Source organism: Pelodiscus sinensis, chromosome 17 (assembly GCF_052426305.1).
Source record: "Pelodiscus sinensis isolate ZL-2025 chromosome 17, ASM5242630v1, whole genome shotgun sequence".
In the NCBI taxonomy this organism is placed as follows: Eukaryota; Metazoa; Chordata; order Testudines; family Trionychidae; genus Pelodiscus; species Pelodiscus sinensis.
In genome coordinates, this window is record NC_143068.1 from 29,396,654 (window position 1) to 29,412,101 (window position 15,448).

The 15,448-nt window shown below is 48.4% G+C and overlaps 1 protein-coding gene across 10 annotated transcripts in view; it reads left to right on the forward strand.

Moving 5' to 3' along the window:
* Positions 1–6,774, forward strand: part of LOC102449711 (DEP domain-containing mTOR-interacting protein-like) — a 61,526-nt gene extending 54,752 nt beyond the window's left edge. For all 10 annotated transcript variants that reach the window (XM_006132496.5, XM_014578264.4, XM_075901053.2 and 7 more), the window contains 3 exons: positions 795–865; positions 3,162–3,266; positions 5,621–6,774. In XM_006132496.5, the coding sequence (XP_006132558.3) occupies positions 795–865; positions 3,162–3,266; positions 5,621–5,746 (302 nt within the window). In that variant the 3' untranslated portion in view covers positions 5,747–6,774. The remainder of the gene's footprint in view (positions 1–794; positions 866–3,161; positions 3,267–5,620) is intronic.
* The last annotated feature ends 8,674 nt before the right edge of the window (positions 6,775–15,448 follow it).

Sequence of the window (15,448 nt, forward strand, 5' to 3'; positions counted from 1 at the left end):
AGAGGCTCTTTCGAAAGATACTTTCGAAAGAGCCTCTTTCGAAAGAGCGCGTCTAGACTGCACGCGGAATTTCGAAAAAGCAAGCCGCTTTTTCGAAAGAAAGCACCCAGTGAGTCTGGATGCTCTCTTTCTAAAAAGCCAGTTTGGTGTCAAGAACGCCTTCTTTCGAAAGAGCACTTTCGAAAGAAGGCGTTCTTCCTCGTGGAATTAGGTTTACCACTGTCGAAAGAAAAGCCGCGTTCTTTCGATTTAATTTCGAAAGAACGCGGCTGCAGTCTAGACGCAGGTGAAGTTTTTTTCGAAAAAAGGCTACTTTTTTCGAAAAAACCCCTGAGTCTGGACACAGCCTTAGAGAACATTGCAACATATTTCATTTCTAGAAACACTTTTTTTTTTTTTTTTTTTTTTTTGAAGAAAACAAATTGTTGATCAAAATCTTTCAGGTTTTCTTTAGAAAATAGTATTGTGATTTCCATTTTCAAAAACAGCTAAAACACTTTTTTGGGGACTTGTTTTAAGAAACCACCTCTTTTGTTGTGGGATGTAGGGGGACGTTTCACAAACTTTCCCTGCAAGCTCTAATACTTGTATAGAGGAAACACAGAGAAGGAAGATGTCTTTGAATTTGTCTCAGACTTGCTCTGTTCTCATAGAATGCGTATGCAGAGAACAGCTTTGGATGGCTTGCCCAACCATTCTCAAGCTGGTAATTCCTAGTCTTCCTTATTATGCATTATATTGCATTTAACTTTTGCACACATGATTGTCATTGGATCTGTCACTTTTGGCTCTAGTGTTAAAGAGGCCTGTCACCAATGAGGAGCTCCTGTCCCCTGGGGCTCCATACATCAAGAAAACGCTAACCGTAAGTAACCAGTCCAAATTTTGTTACATTACCAGCTATGCTCATCTCTTCCAGAATGCTCTGTTAGCTCTCTATGTGCTGTAGATTTTCACTCCTATGTGTTTACATTTGGAGTGACTCTCACATCATCAGGACTTGTTTCTTTGTTCCACTCACAAGAAGCTCATGAGCTGGTGTTTTGAACGGGCAGTAGCTGTCTCCAAGTTCCTGCCACTTGCTCATGGTTTGTGTACATATGTTGGGACGGAGAAAGGAGAAAAGTCTTTGGCTATGTCTACACTACAGGCTTTTTGTGCAAGAACAGCTGTTCTTGCACAAAAACTTGCGGATCGTCTATATTGCACATGCGTTCTTGCACAAGTAAATTTACAGTAAGGTGTTGGAATAGAGGGCTTTTTGCGTAAGAGTTATTTCTTTCCCTATGAGGAATAAGCTCTCTTGCGCAAGAGTTCTTGTGTAAGAAGGCAGTGTGGATGGGCAACAGAGGTTTCTTGTGCAGGAAACCCCTATGGCTAAAATGGCCATCAGAGCTTTCTTGCGCAAGAGAGCGTCCACCCTGTCGTGGATGCTCTTGTGCAAAAGCACATGGCAGTGTAGACACACTCTCTTGTGCAAGAACTCTTGTGCAAAACAGTTCTTGCGCAAAAAGCCTGCAGTGTAGACGTAGCCAGTCTGTAAGGAGAAAAACTCCATTGCATTTCCTGCAGGCTTGTACAACTTCAGCGTCACTTGACAAAGACATTCATTTCCCTTTCCCATCACAGGCGGATTGTCTTTCCATGCCACTCGGTGCACACCTGGTTTGTATGATTCATTTACAGATCACTGGAGGCATCTCTAAGGTTATCAAGATACGCTATGAGTCCAAAAGGGACTAGATCACTGACTTGAACACTAGGAACAGTCAAGGGTTAAACTGATTCAGAACCCAGGATGAGCATGGTTTGCAGGAGGGAAGAGTCTGGAGGAGGTATGAGCTAGTCTGTGTGCACATGGTTGGAATGATAGTTACAGCATCCCTGTAAATAGGACTTGGAATAAAGAGCCAGTGTGGTTTTAAAACCTGGAGCACTCTCTGGTATACGGCACATTAAACACTAGGGCTGTGTCTAGACTGGCAAGTTTTTCTGCAAAAGCAGCTGCTTTTGTGGAAAAACTTGCCAGCTGTCTACACTGGCCACTTGAATTTCCGCAAGAACACTGACGATCTCATGTAAGATTGTCAGTGTTCTTGCAGAAATGCTATGTTGCTCCCGTTCCGGCAAAAGGCCTCTTGCACAAATGCTTTTGCGCAAGAGGGTCAGTGTAGACAACGCGGTATTGTTTTGCGCAAAAAAGCCCTGATCATGAAAATGGCGATCGGGGCTTTCTTGCGCAAAACCGCGTCTAGATTGGCACAGATGCTTTTCCGGGAAAAGTGCTTTGCGCAAAAGCGTCCATGCCAATCTAGACGCTCTTTTCCGCAAATGCTTTTAACGGAAAAACTTTTCCGTTAAAAGCATTTGTGGAAAATCATGCCAGTCTAGACGTAGCTTACAGGAAAACTCTTTCGGAGAGAGTGAGGGAGAGCCACTCTAGCCTGACAATGAAGGCACTCACCTGGGACGTAGCAGATGTGGATTCAAATTCTTATTCTGAATCAGGCAGAGAGAAAGCTGAAGTCCTCGCCTGCCTACCGGTGAGTACCTTTGTTGCCAGGTTCAAGAGTTAGTCTCTGTCTTTGGCTCTTTGAAGTATTTATACGCAGGGGAACTGCTCCAAGAGACAGGAGCGAGAGTAGCACACCACAGAACCACCTGTGGACTGGTGCTTAGGACACTGCTTGGGAGGGAGAACATAGAATTCAAGATCTGGTGCAGAATGGTGAGTCAGACCTGAGTCCCTGCATCCTGGTCAAGCCCCCTAGCCACCGAGATCAAGGTTATATAAGCAGATGTGTGAACACATTCTCAGGCTGGCCCACTTTTGAGTTCCTCGCTGTAGAGTATGTGGGGGATTCACTGAGTAACCCAGAGGCACTGAGACCACCGAGAGGGGAGAGTGAAGTCTGCTCTACAGCCTTAGTTATTTGGCAGTTGGCTTTTAGCTTGTGGTAGAGGCACAAGGGTTTAGCCCCTAAGGCCGCAGGTTCAATCCCACCTACCAATGACCCAGCTCCGTACAATTAGTTAATGTGATAATGGGTCAAGGCTAAATGCTGACCCCAGTAGTTCAGCAGAGCTCCTTTGTATGGTCATCGACGCAGAGGCAAGACAATACTTGTGAAGTCCTTACAGTCCCTCTGTTCTGCTTGCAGATTGTGGGCGATGCTGTGGGCTGGGGATTTGTGGTTCGTGGAGGGAGACCCTGCCACATCCAAGCTGTGGACCCAGGAGGACCGGCTGCTGCAGCCGGCATGAAGGTACTGTCCAACCTGGACCTCCCTGTTGTTAACATGAGATATCACTTGTATGCTGATCAAATGTGCGGGGCCAAGTTCACCCTCAGCATGAATCCACTGAGTGCAGTGGCCGCTCGCTGCGATGTCTCCAAGCTGCAGTTGTCCCTGCGACGTTTTGGGTGAGGATTGCAAAGCATGCAGCACCTTAGCAGCAATCGGACCCCTGTGTGTTAAAGTGGCTGGTGCTTGGCTCTTTTCAAAGGCGTAGGAAGACCCAGCGGAGGCTGTTGCTGTTCTGATCTGAACCTGTGTATGGGAGAGTCAATGTGAAGGGATACATTGCATAGCCCATGACGTGGCGTTGCCTCTACAGACAGGTGTCAGCAAATATCTGTGTCCCCTCCTATGCTGTGGGAGCTTGAAAGGGAGTCCGGGCTTGGAGGTCACCTGACACATTTATTTCTGAGAAGAATTTTGAATGCTCTGGCTATTGTTCTCTGTTCAGGAGATGTCCGACCTGCGTGAGATTTGCACGGTGCCTGCCCTCGCTGGATCTGGCTCTTGTTTATGTCATTCTCTTCAGTTTCATCAGTTGTCTGTTTGTAGTGAGTCTCCCCATATGGGGCTGTCCACAGCACTCAAACTCAGGACCATCACCACTGCAGCACAGACCTCTACTTCAATTAAAGGAGTAACTCATTCTCTGGTAGCAGTAATAGGCTGTTATCCTCTCGCAGCCCAGATGCCCAGGGAGATGTGACACGCGCTCTAGCAGAGTGTTGTGTATTCACTAGAAAACTGCTTGTTCTTTCCCTCCTGTGATTGGAATTTCAGCATTTGTTTTTGTCCTCAATCGGGATGAAAAATCAAAATATTGACACAGTCCATGGGATGAGAAGTACAGAAAAATTTAAGTTTGGAAATGCTGTTGTGGTGGCTTGGTTTTACACTGAACTGTCCCTATCTGAGGTGCTGCAATGCTTCATGAGACTTGTAGTTCAGATGCCTCATCTCATTTTTTTTTTCCTATGGACCAAACTCCCCAGATGGACTACAACTCCCATGATGCATTGTGGTAGTCCAATTGGTGGGAGGGGGGGAATTGTGGTGCATCATGGAAGAGTTACTCCAGCCTGGACCCCAGCCCTTTGACATTATTATTTGTTTTGTTTTGTTTTGTTAATGCAGGGAAAGAGCAGCACACTGCTTTGAAACACCCAATATTAAAGTTACTGGGGTATTAAGAGTGTTCTGTTTTACTAAAAAGTAAGTTGCGTGTTTTCTTTGCACGTGAAAGCTGGCGTATGACTCTCCAGTGATAAATCATTCCCTTGGAGGACAGGGAGACGAGTTTGGCTTTATTCATCTTGTAATCGCTCTGCTGATTCCAGGTCACATACAATGAATTGAGCTTCTGAAAACCATTTTAGACCAACAAACCAAAAATAAATGGGGTTTGTGCTCTGGCTGAAGATCAGTTTCTAGGAGCAAAGGAAAGAGGAAATTCATAGAACCCCCGGCAGCCAAAGAGTAATTTTTGTACAAATCTTATATATCCTTCAAGTGACTTACTGGCATATTTGAAGTAATAAGATTCTTCAGAGACAGAAACAGTTAAATTTGCTCATTAGCATCAGGCAAAATTGGAAGAGAACAAGGTTCTGGTGAATTTGTTCCATTTGCTCAAGAGCCCATTTCATCTGAGCCTTTCCTCTATCTCCTCGTTTAAAAAATTGCAAATATTATTAACAAGTTTTGCAGTCAGCTTTTACAGGTACGTGACCTGCTCATAAAAGGGCCTTTGCATTTGCTCCCAATATAAATTTCCTTGGTTGCTATTAAGAATTGGGTAACTATCAATGCAGTTTATAAAGTGTATAAAGTACTTTCCAGCTATCGCCGTGGTCCCCAACGCGGTGCCCGTGGGTGCCATGGCGTCCGCCGGGCCATTTATGTGCACCTGCGGAGCAATCTGGGCTGGCCCCGCCCCCGGGTGTGCGGCAGGTGCCAGCCCTGGGCGTATGGGCGACCCCTGCCCTGGGTGCGCGGCGCGTGCCGGTGCCGGCCCCGCGTGTGCAGTGTCTGGGCGGACCCTGCCCGGGGTGGCGTCACATGCCGGTGCTGGCCCCGGGTGTGCGTCACATGCTTGGCCCCACCCCCAGTCACGTGGCCTGTGAGCGGCCCTGCCCCCATACGCCCAGCGCGTGAGCGGCCCTGCCCCCAGGCACCCGGCAGCCCCAAAACGTTGGGGACCACTGAGCTATAGGATTTGGTAAGAGATACCTGCATCACAAAGTTGAACTTTTCTGAGCAGGCGCAGCTAGAACGGTGGTGCAGTCACGTCACGGTAAAACATTTCTCCCTCTCCCTTGCAGGTGTGTCAGTTTGTTTTCTCCGTGAATGGAATGTACGTCCTGCATTTGGATTATCCGACCATCACCAGCCTCATCATGACGGGACCGCGAACGCTTGTTATGGAGGTCATGGAAACTGTTGAATGAGCGAAGAATCATCACACATCACTGTCCCATGAAGCAGGATACTTCAGCTACTAAAGGCCAGAGATCAGTTTCAGGATTCTGTCAAAATCAGGGGAAGGACCCAACCTGATCTCTCATTCGAAGAGGCTAGGCCTGAAATATAGCCTGGTATTTTGACTTGTCTTAAGTAAATGGAATCTGACAGGGGCAGATCTGTTGAGCTCCCAAAGGACTAAGTTAGTTGTGTCTCAGGCCATATCTTCACTTGCCATGCTGGAGATTGATCTGGCATTCGATTTAGCAGGTCTCATTAAGACCCACTACATCGAATGCTGAGGGTGGCTCTGTGCAGCACTGGTACGCCTCGCAGTCTCATTTGCTACCATTGGCCTCCCTCAGTGAAGACGGCATGAAGCTCGGCTTAAGGTAAGCTGACTCTCAACTACGTATTTTACGTAGCTGGAGTTGCGTACTTTAGCCTGACCTTCCAGGTCTAGTGTAGACCTCGCCTCAGTGCCTAATCAGAGCTGCTCCTTTTAGAGTCAATGGGGGTGCTCAGCCTCTCTCAGGATTGGGTCCTGCATGTACACAGTCCTTTCACCTATATAAGCACCTGAGGTCAAGTTGCAACTTGCAACAAGTAAGAATTGAACTGTATTTGCACTCCTAGGACTAGCAAGTGATAAGAAGCTTGTTGGTTTTGGTTTTGTTTTAAACCCTACCATTCTATGTGATGACCTTGAACAGAATAGCTGATGAGCTCAGTAAACTGCCTGGCACAAAGTGTCAACTAAAAACACTTAGCGAAAGCTGTACACGTTCCAGCGGATGCAGACGTACATGGCGCTGGTGATCTCATCAAGAATGCCACAGTGGAAGAGGCACCTTTTCCAGATGGAAGTTGACATACTCAAAAGGGGAATAACTTATTGATGAAGCATTTAAGAGATTTCTAACATTTAAATTTTTAAACATATCTTTTTGACTATATATTTTCAAACTACTGTTGCTGAAACAGTCTTTTTCAATAAAATCTGTCTAGAGGCCAATTGGTCAGTGTTTCAGTATTTAATTACATAATTTCTCTTACATCACTTTCTTCAATGCTTAACACTCCTCCTTCTAATGGTGAAATGTCTGGTAAAACTGATATTCCCAAGACTTGTCCCAAACCTGCTCTCTTTAAAGTTAAAGGCAATGCTCCTGTTGAGTTCCACAGGAGCACAATCATGCACTAGCTCACTTGCTATGAAGTACAAATAAAAAAACATTTCAGTAATTTAATGTGTGCAGGAGGTCGTATGGGGCTCCTGCAATGACTACTCCTCTGTGAATCTGCAGAAGATCCACAATGCTTGATATGCAGAAACCTTTTACCATTTCCAATCACTCAAGGTTAGCGTGAACTCAATTTTCATCAACCAGAGCCTCTTGGGAAGCTGCTAAACCTGTGCTAGTGGAAGGAGTCTGGCTGGTAATAATGGGCTGTGTTCACATGGTGATGTTGATAGTGGAGCAGGTACACCAGGGATGGTTGAAGAGAACCTACCTACTCAGATGGCCTTTTCATTATAGAATCATAGAATACGAAGACTGGAAGGGACCATGAGAGGTCAAGTTCAGTCCCCTACCCTCATGGCAGGACCAAGCACCATCTAGATCATCCCTGCTAGATGTCTATCCAACCTGCTCTTAAATATCTCCAGTGATGGAGATTCCACAACCTCCCTAGGTGACTTATTCCAGTGTTTAACCACCCTGATAGTTAGGAAGTTTTTTCTAGCGTCCAACCTAAACCTCCTTTGCTGCAATTTAAGCCCATTGCTTCTTGTCCTATCCTCAGAGGACAAAGAGAATAATTTTTCTCCCTTCTTCTTGTGACACCCTTTTAGATACTAGAAAACAGCTATCATGTCCCCTCTCAGTCTTCTCCTTTCCAAACTAAATAAGCCCGATTCTTCCCTCACAGGTCATGTTCTCTAGACCTTTAATCATTCTCGTTGCTCTTCTCTGGACCCTCTCCAATTTCTCCACATCGTTCTTGAAATGTGGTGCCCAGAACTGGACACACTACTCCAATTGAGGCCTAATAGGTGCAGACTAGAGCAGAAGAATGACTTCTCGTGTCTTGCTCACAACACTCCAGTTAATGCCTCCCAGAATCACGTTTGCTTTTTTTGCAACAGTCTCACACTTGTTGACTCATATTTAGCTTGTGGCCCACAATGACCCCAAGATCCCTACTATACTAGACCTTGAAGGTCGGGTTAAGGGCCTGTACAGTGGTTAGCCCAGTGATGGGCAATTGCAACCCACCTGCAGCCTGCGCACCCCCTGTCTGCCCCCTCCCCTACAAGCCTCTTGCACACTGGGGCACTGGAGTTCCACACTTCCTATTTCTCCCCCTCTCTCCCAACACTTTACCACAGGAGCACTGGGCTATGCACTCCAGCAATGCTAAGGGCTGGGGGGGAACACAATGCACTGGGGGCAGCAAGGAGGACTGGCTACTCTCGGCCACTCCCCTTCTGCCCTCAGCCACTCCCCTTCTGCTCTTGGCCCTGCCCCTTTCAGGAGCATGGAGCTGCCGCCCACCCACCTTGCCCGGGAGCCAACGCTGCGAGCTCCAATGCCACAGTGTGCGAGAGGGGTGTGCGCAAAGGGGGCAGAGAGGGAGATTCATGGGCCACAGGTGGAACCATAGTGGGTGGCAGGCTGCAAGTTGCCTACCACTGGTCGTGCAGCCCACTCATGGGGGCGCCACTCATGTGACCTACTCGCTAATCTCGGTTGCCCATTGCTCTTGAGCACAACAGGGCCCCTGATCTTTGATTGACATCACTAAATGCTACTGTCATACACATTTAATTTTTTTTTAAATTAAGAAACCAAAGAACTATTGGGCTATAACTATTGAGCCCGGTGGGCACAGGTGTGTTTTCCACAAGTTTCCAGAGGTTTAAAATTCCATAGGAGGCAGAGATCGAAAGTGACTTGGGGTGATCATATTTTAGAGTGAAATTGATGTATTCTGGAGTAGTAGAGTCCAACCGTTAGTGGTTTGCTTGTTTTTGCCTTGACTCTGTGTTATAGGGCGCTATGGTCCGCCTCAGTTCACGGATAAATTAATGGTCCGGGTTGCGGCCAGGGTCCGGGTTTTTGATGCTCGGACCCAAGAAGGGCCGGGTTGCCGAGGGGGAAGGGAGACCTGGGCCTGCCCTCTCTCTAGGTCTCAGCCCAGGACCCTAAGAACAGGCTTGGATGGTACCTGTTCGACCGGTGGTGGAGTCCGTCCTGAAACTCACTGGTCCGCGGGCAACGTCCTGCCCTGTCTTGGGCTGCTTCCTTCCCTCTCTGCGACCCCTGTCCTGGTCCAGGTTCCTCCTCCGGTCTCTCCCGTTGTCTCCTGCTCAGCTCCACTCATCCCCCCCTCACTGGGGTTTGTCCTCCTTTTAAATCTGGCACCCTCTCTTCAGGATACCGGCACATGTGCTTCTCATCCCTGCCCGGGTTGTCTGAGCCAGTACCCACTGCACCGGCGCCCTCCGTGGCTCCCTCACCAGCCCAACCGAGCCGCCCCTCTCCTGGACGTCGGCGCATGCGCTCCTCACCCCCTCCCGGAGCGCCCACGTTGGGACGCATCGCGCCTGCACCTTCTGCGGCTGCTGAGCAGGGGGCTTTGATGTTAACCTCTTCCTCCTGCCTGAGATGCCTGAGATGGCCCTGTTCTTGCTTCCCATACTACCTTTCCCATCATACATCGTGGTCTTTCTGCAGGGCTGAGTTTCCTCATTCCCATGGAAAATTTCTGATCCATTAATACCATTTTGCAATGGGAAAACTTCTTAATTTGGAATTTGGTAATCTCGCTTCTCTCTGAATATTTTCCAGAACATTCCTAGAATGGAAGCATATTTAAGAGCAATTGAAGGAGGTCTGATTCAGTGTTCATAACAATTAGGGTTGCCAACCCACCGGGACTGTCCTGGAAACTTCAGGAATTAAAGATAAATCTTTAATTAAAGATTTTTATGTAATTAAATCTCTAGGACTAGATCCAACCAAAATTGGCAACCCTAATAATAATCCCTTTTGGCCTGTCTGTGCAATTTTCTCTATTTCAATTTCCTTTGGGTGTTTGAAACCACTTGGTTAATAACTAGCTGGGGTTTGGTCCAAAGCCTGCAGCAATTAATGGGAGTCTTTTTGTTTGTTTTGGTGGGCTTTGACTCAGACTCCTAGCTGTAGGGATTGGCCTATCACATAGCACCAGAAAAGAGATGATTGAGGGCACAATTTCTCCTTCACAGAAGCCAGCTTGGTTTATCTTTTCCTGGTTGTGCTACAACATGCGCAGATGTTGACTTACAATACTATTGTATAGTGGTGAGAACGAGTTTTTAAACTCCCACTACAAATTGCCCCGCAAACTAGTTTCTAGCAAATACCTACCAAATATATTTTGTGTCTTGAATGTGATTTCATATTGTAAATCCAGTGCAGATCTTTATTTTGTGGGAGCTTCACTTCTGCTCTGCACTTCTGGGATGTGTCTAGACTGGCAAGTTTTTCCGCAAAAGCAGCTGCTTTTGTGGAAAAACTTGCCAGCTGTCTACACTGGCCGCTTGAATTTCCGCAAGAACACTGACAATCTCATGTAAGAAATCAGTGCTTCTTGCAGAAATACTATGCTGCTTCTGTTCGGGCAAAAGTCCTTTTGCGCAAAAGCTTTTGCACAAAAGAACCAGTGTAGACAGCTCAGATTTGCTTTGCGCAAAAAAGCCCCGATTGTGAAAATGGCGATCGGGGCTTTTTTGCGCAAAAGCACGTCTAGATTGGCACGGACGCTTTTCTGCAAAAAGTGCTTTTGCGGAAAAGCGTCCTTGCCAATCTAGACGCTCTTTTCCGAAAATGCTTTTAATGGAAAAACCTTTTGCATTAAAAGCATTTGCAGAAAATCATGTCAGTCTAGACGTAGCCCTGCTGTGCAGCCGTGTTCTCTTAAGTAACGATAGTCCTGGAAGGGGCTTCTGCAGGGCCTGGAAGCCATGGTCCCCGGCTCTAAAAGCACGAATATGAACTAAAGGATCATGAGTGAAATCCAGGCTATGTTAGGATCAATGGGAGTTTTGCCATTGACTCTAATGGGGCCACTGTTTCACTAGCTCAAAAGACTTAACAGATTCCAAACCCCCGTTTGTGTGCAAGCCACCAAAAGGGACACAACCACATGGGTGCCAGTGGTTACCTAGTGCAGCGCACTGTGGGGTGAATTAGATACACCATGTTATTAATCATAACAAGAAACTGGCATTTCCTTGTCTGTACGTTGTGCAGGCTACTTGTGTCTAAAGCTGTAGGATTGCTTGAAATGAAGAGGAATTAGTGAAGTGCTAAACCTCCTGCTCTCCTCTGTGCTAGGTTAGCGTGTCCATCAGTAGCAGGGCATTTGTGCCAGAGAAATCTGATTGTAGACATGTGGGGAAGGAGACCCTGGCTTCACAGAAGTCAATGGAAGTGTTGCAATTTATTTAGCTGCTGCAGACAAGATTTCACCCTATTGTCGGCTTGAGGTTCACTTAGCCGCTGAGTCTAACAAATATTTATTCCCATGAGATTTACCTGGTGTTGCTCGGGTGCTTAACTCAATTAATTTGTGTTTTTCTTCATTTGAATCACTGGTCTGGAGTGGGGCTGGGATGAGGGGGTCACTAAGCAGGTGGTCCCGGTGAGAGAGGACAACCTCAGCCCTTTCTCATTGCAGCAGCTTGGCGCTAGGTGAGAAGCACCTCTCCATGGCCACTGAAGCTCCAATGGATGCATCTGGGTGAGGTGCATGTCCCCTGGCTGGGACAGATCCAGGTTCATCTGCCCCCTACACTCCCCAGCCAGAGGAGGAATGCAGCAAGCTGTGCACTTTCCCCTCCCTCCCTGGTGAAGGGGAAAAGTCAGAAATGTTCCTGAATAAATCAGGGGGTAAGGAGGGTCAAGCTTCAGCACCCTCACCCTAGAAGGTGGGAGGGGTGGGGCTGGGGCATTCCCAGCTAGGGGGAGCATGCTCCTCTAGCAAGCTCCTTTCTCCTGCCTGATGATTCTTCCTCTTTTCTGGCTGGTTTTCTGAAGAACAATCCCATTCCAGGCACATCCCATTTCCCTGGCACAACCAAACCCTGACCAGGCTTTTAAGGAGTGATAAGAGGAAGCAGCGCACTGAATTTAGTGGACTTAGCTCCATTGAGGAGGAGTTCGTGGATAGAGGCAGGCAGATTCTCTCAAATATATAGTAGAAGGCAACACACTCCAAGTAGTGATCACAAGTGGAAGGCTTAGCACCATAACCTCATCGCAGCCAATGAGACAATACAGCTTCAATCTCCCTTTCTTCATACACTTATTTATAACTTTGTTACCTTTTCTTAGATGTCTGTATTAATCTCTCATTTCCCTCTTAACTCTCCTCCTCTGGCAGGACAGGCTTTCTATGAGTCCAAACTGGTCAGTTAAGTTACTTCCTCTTTTCTTGTCCTCTCAGCATGATTACTCTGCAGTTTCTTATACATACGCTCTTCCATTTAGGCTTACACAGTGAAATGTTATCAGAGCCATCTCTTAAAACCACAGCAGGATTCTGACAGGCCCAAATATGCTTTCGCTCCTAACAGTTGGGAGTTAATTCGTTACTGGAGCTGGCTGGGAAATAGAATTTAGCTGGGGATGGGGAAGGATTTCTTGGAAACTTTTCAGCCTGCAAAGGGACAAACCTACCAAAAGCTGAAACTTTCCAGACTTGAAATTTGACAGCATTTTTTATTTTGGAAACACTGAAAGATTCCTGCTGCATCTCTGACCTGAGTTACGCCTACTCAGCAAGCCAGGCAAATGGAGAGCCCCAAAAAGCCTTTGTACTGTCAGGGAAGCAGCCCAATATCTGATCTCCTTTCATTTGTGGCCTAACGGGGAGCTGACCTTCTGAAAATCTGAGTCTAATTGTAGATGCTGAGAAAATCCTTTAGAAATGACTGCGCTATTGATTTACCGCTGCTTCTAGCACGGCTTCTGCTGTTGATGAAAGACAGCGATTCATTCCCCTACCATTGGTGCAGCTGGCATGGGGCTTTGTTGTGCTGCTGCTCTGCAAATCACTATAACATTGGACAGTGAGGTATTGTGGGGATACACCGAGGTCCTCGCAGGCACTGGGGGGAACAGGGCAATCTTTCAATCCATTTGTCAGGATGCTGGTGAAATAAGCCACGTGCAAAGAAATCTGATCCATCTCCAGAGCATCTTCATAGAGAAACAAGTTTAAATGCTGGTTTGACTTGTTGGTTTGTTCTCGAGGGGTTGGATGTGTAAGTTGTGTTAACTCTAGGATCTGCTCCAAACGGTAGGTTTCTCTCCAGGTGTAGGAAGGTCGGGTTCCAATGCAGCAGGGTGACCGTATTCCCTATGCTAAATATGGAACACCTGGGAAAATTACTTGGACCCAAATGGTTGGGGTTCACATCAGCAGGCGGCAAGCAGCAGCCTCTGGGCGCTGTGCGGGAGGGACAGGATGGGAGCTGTTTCCAGCAGGATGGAGGTAGGGATGACCTGGCCTGTGTTTTTTCCAGAGGTCGTCTCTCCCCTCCCATCCCCTGCTCCTTTGTGGCTAGAAGCAGCTTATCCCTTCCTGCTCGCACAGTGCAGAAAGGCAGCTAATATATCCAGGCTGCTGCTAGCCACCAACATAACCCAGCCGCCTCCTGTTCCCTGGCTACCACGCAGGCAGGAAGGGATTAAGTCGTAAGGATGTAGTCCTGTAGTCAACCTGTGGAACTCCTTGCCAGAGGAGGTTGTGAAGGCTAGGACTATAATAGGGTTTAAAAAGAAGCTAGATAATTTCATGGAGGTTAGGTCCATAAAAGACTATTAGCCAGGGGATAAAATGGTGTCCTTGGCCTCCGTCTGTCAGAGGCTGGAGAGAGATGGCAGGAAACAAATTGCTTGATTGTTGTCTTCGGTCCACCCTCTCTGGGGCACCTGGTGGTGGCCACTGTCAGTAGACAGGATACTGGGCTAGATGGACCTTTGTTCTGACCCAGTATGGCCGTTCTTATGTTATGCCTTGAGCACCAGGGTCCAGGGAACTTGACTGCAGGCGCTTCAGCCAACCCAGCCAGAGAGGTGGTGCAGCAGGGGAGGTTGGCTGGGGGACAGAGCAGCCCCATAGGCCCTAGGGCAGGGGGCAGGTGTGATGAGGGTGCTGAGAACCTCTTCCGGGCGACCTGTAGGGGCGGGGCACAAACAGGCTGGGAATAGTTTCCTCTCCCCAGTGCAGGGCCCCGCTGAGGGGCGGAGAAGTTTCCCTGGGCCAGCGCTGGGCAGGGCCGTGGCATATGCAGGGCTGGGCTCCTCCTGGCCTGCGTCCCGGGACACAGGGCTTGAGCATTGCCTGGTGCCAGCCCGGCTATCGGCAGCGGGGGAAGGAAGGAGCTGGCCAGCCAGGCTGTGGGTGAGCGGAATGATCCAACCAGGGGCTGGTTTTCTGCACAGCTCTGGGAGCCCACTGTTGGGGGTGTGGAGTGGGCGTGGGGAGAGTATATGGAGGAGCAGCAGGACTGGCAGGGGCGGGTGAATGGGCACAGCACGGTGGTTTCCTCAGCACTGGGGTGTGGAGCTGCATCTCATCTGGTGCTGGATCTGATTTCTCATTGCTGCCGGTGCTTGGGTCCTTCCCGGCCTTGGGGGTAGGGAGGAAGGACTGCAGCGGGATGAGTGGTGCCTTCTTGATATGGTCCTGCTAAACGACACTGACGTTCTCGCTGTGGGGGAACCGCGGGGAGAGGAAATATTCTGATCTCCCCAGATGGCTGTCGAGGTTGTCGAGCACCTGCATGGGGCCGAGAATGAATGCTGTGAGCGGGCAGGCCGAGGGGATGGGACCCACCCTTCAAAGCTTTGCAGATAAGCCCCTCCCCCTCCTTTTGGATACTAAATAATCAACCTGAAATCACCTAGGAGATGAAAGGGCTTCATCCCCACTGCCCAGTTCTGGGAGAAGTGGGATTAGATCATATAGGGAGTTGGCAGAGTGGGGGCTTGAGGACAGATGTTGGGCTTGGAGGCTGAACTCCTTCCTCTGCCCAGGCAGAGTAAAAACAGAAGCACCCCAGTTCCCATGGCTTTTAGAAGCATTTCCTGGGCGGGTAGAGCCTCTTCACCACTGAGCACCCGCAGCAATACCAGGCCTGCCGCCCCCAAAGGAACAACACATCCCTGCTTGTCTGGCCGACCTCAGGACCAGCTCCCAGAGAGCATCGCAGCATTGAAGTAGGTTGACACTGAAAAGAATCCTGAGTCCTATTAGCAAAGGTGAAGATTAAAGGGACAATGGGTAAGGATCATGGACACACAAGGGTCACATGATCCTTTCTCCTCTCACATCCTGGAGATCGGCTTTCAAGCACCCGGGACTTCGACAAGTGGCCTGGCAGGCGTCCCCAGGAGCAGCATGGAGCCCTGGCACTAAAGCATGTAAGCTCTTTGAGGGCAGAGACCTTTTCTGTTCTGTTTGTTCAGCACGTCACACGCTGTGTCCCTGGTCCTCTGGCACAACTTCACCATTAGTAAGTGCACTGCCTGTGATTCCGCCTCACTCCGGTTTTCACCTCTGGGTTGTCTAACCAGACTCTCAGCCTGCCTAGACAAACCGGTGGTAAAAATGCCCAGTGCCCAGCTGCA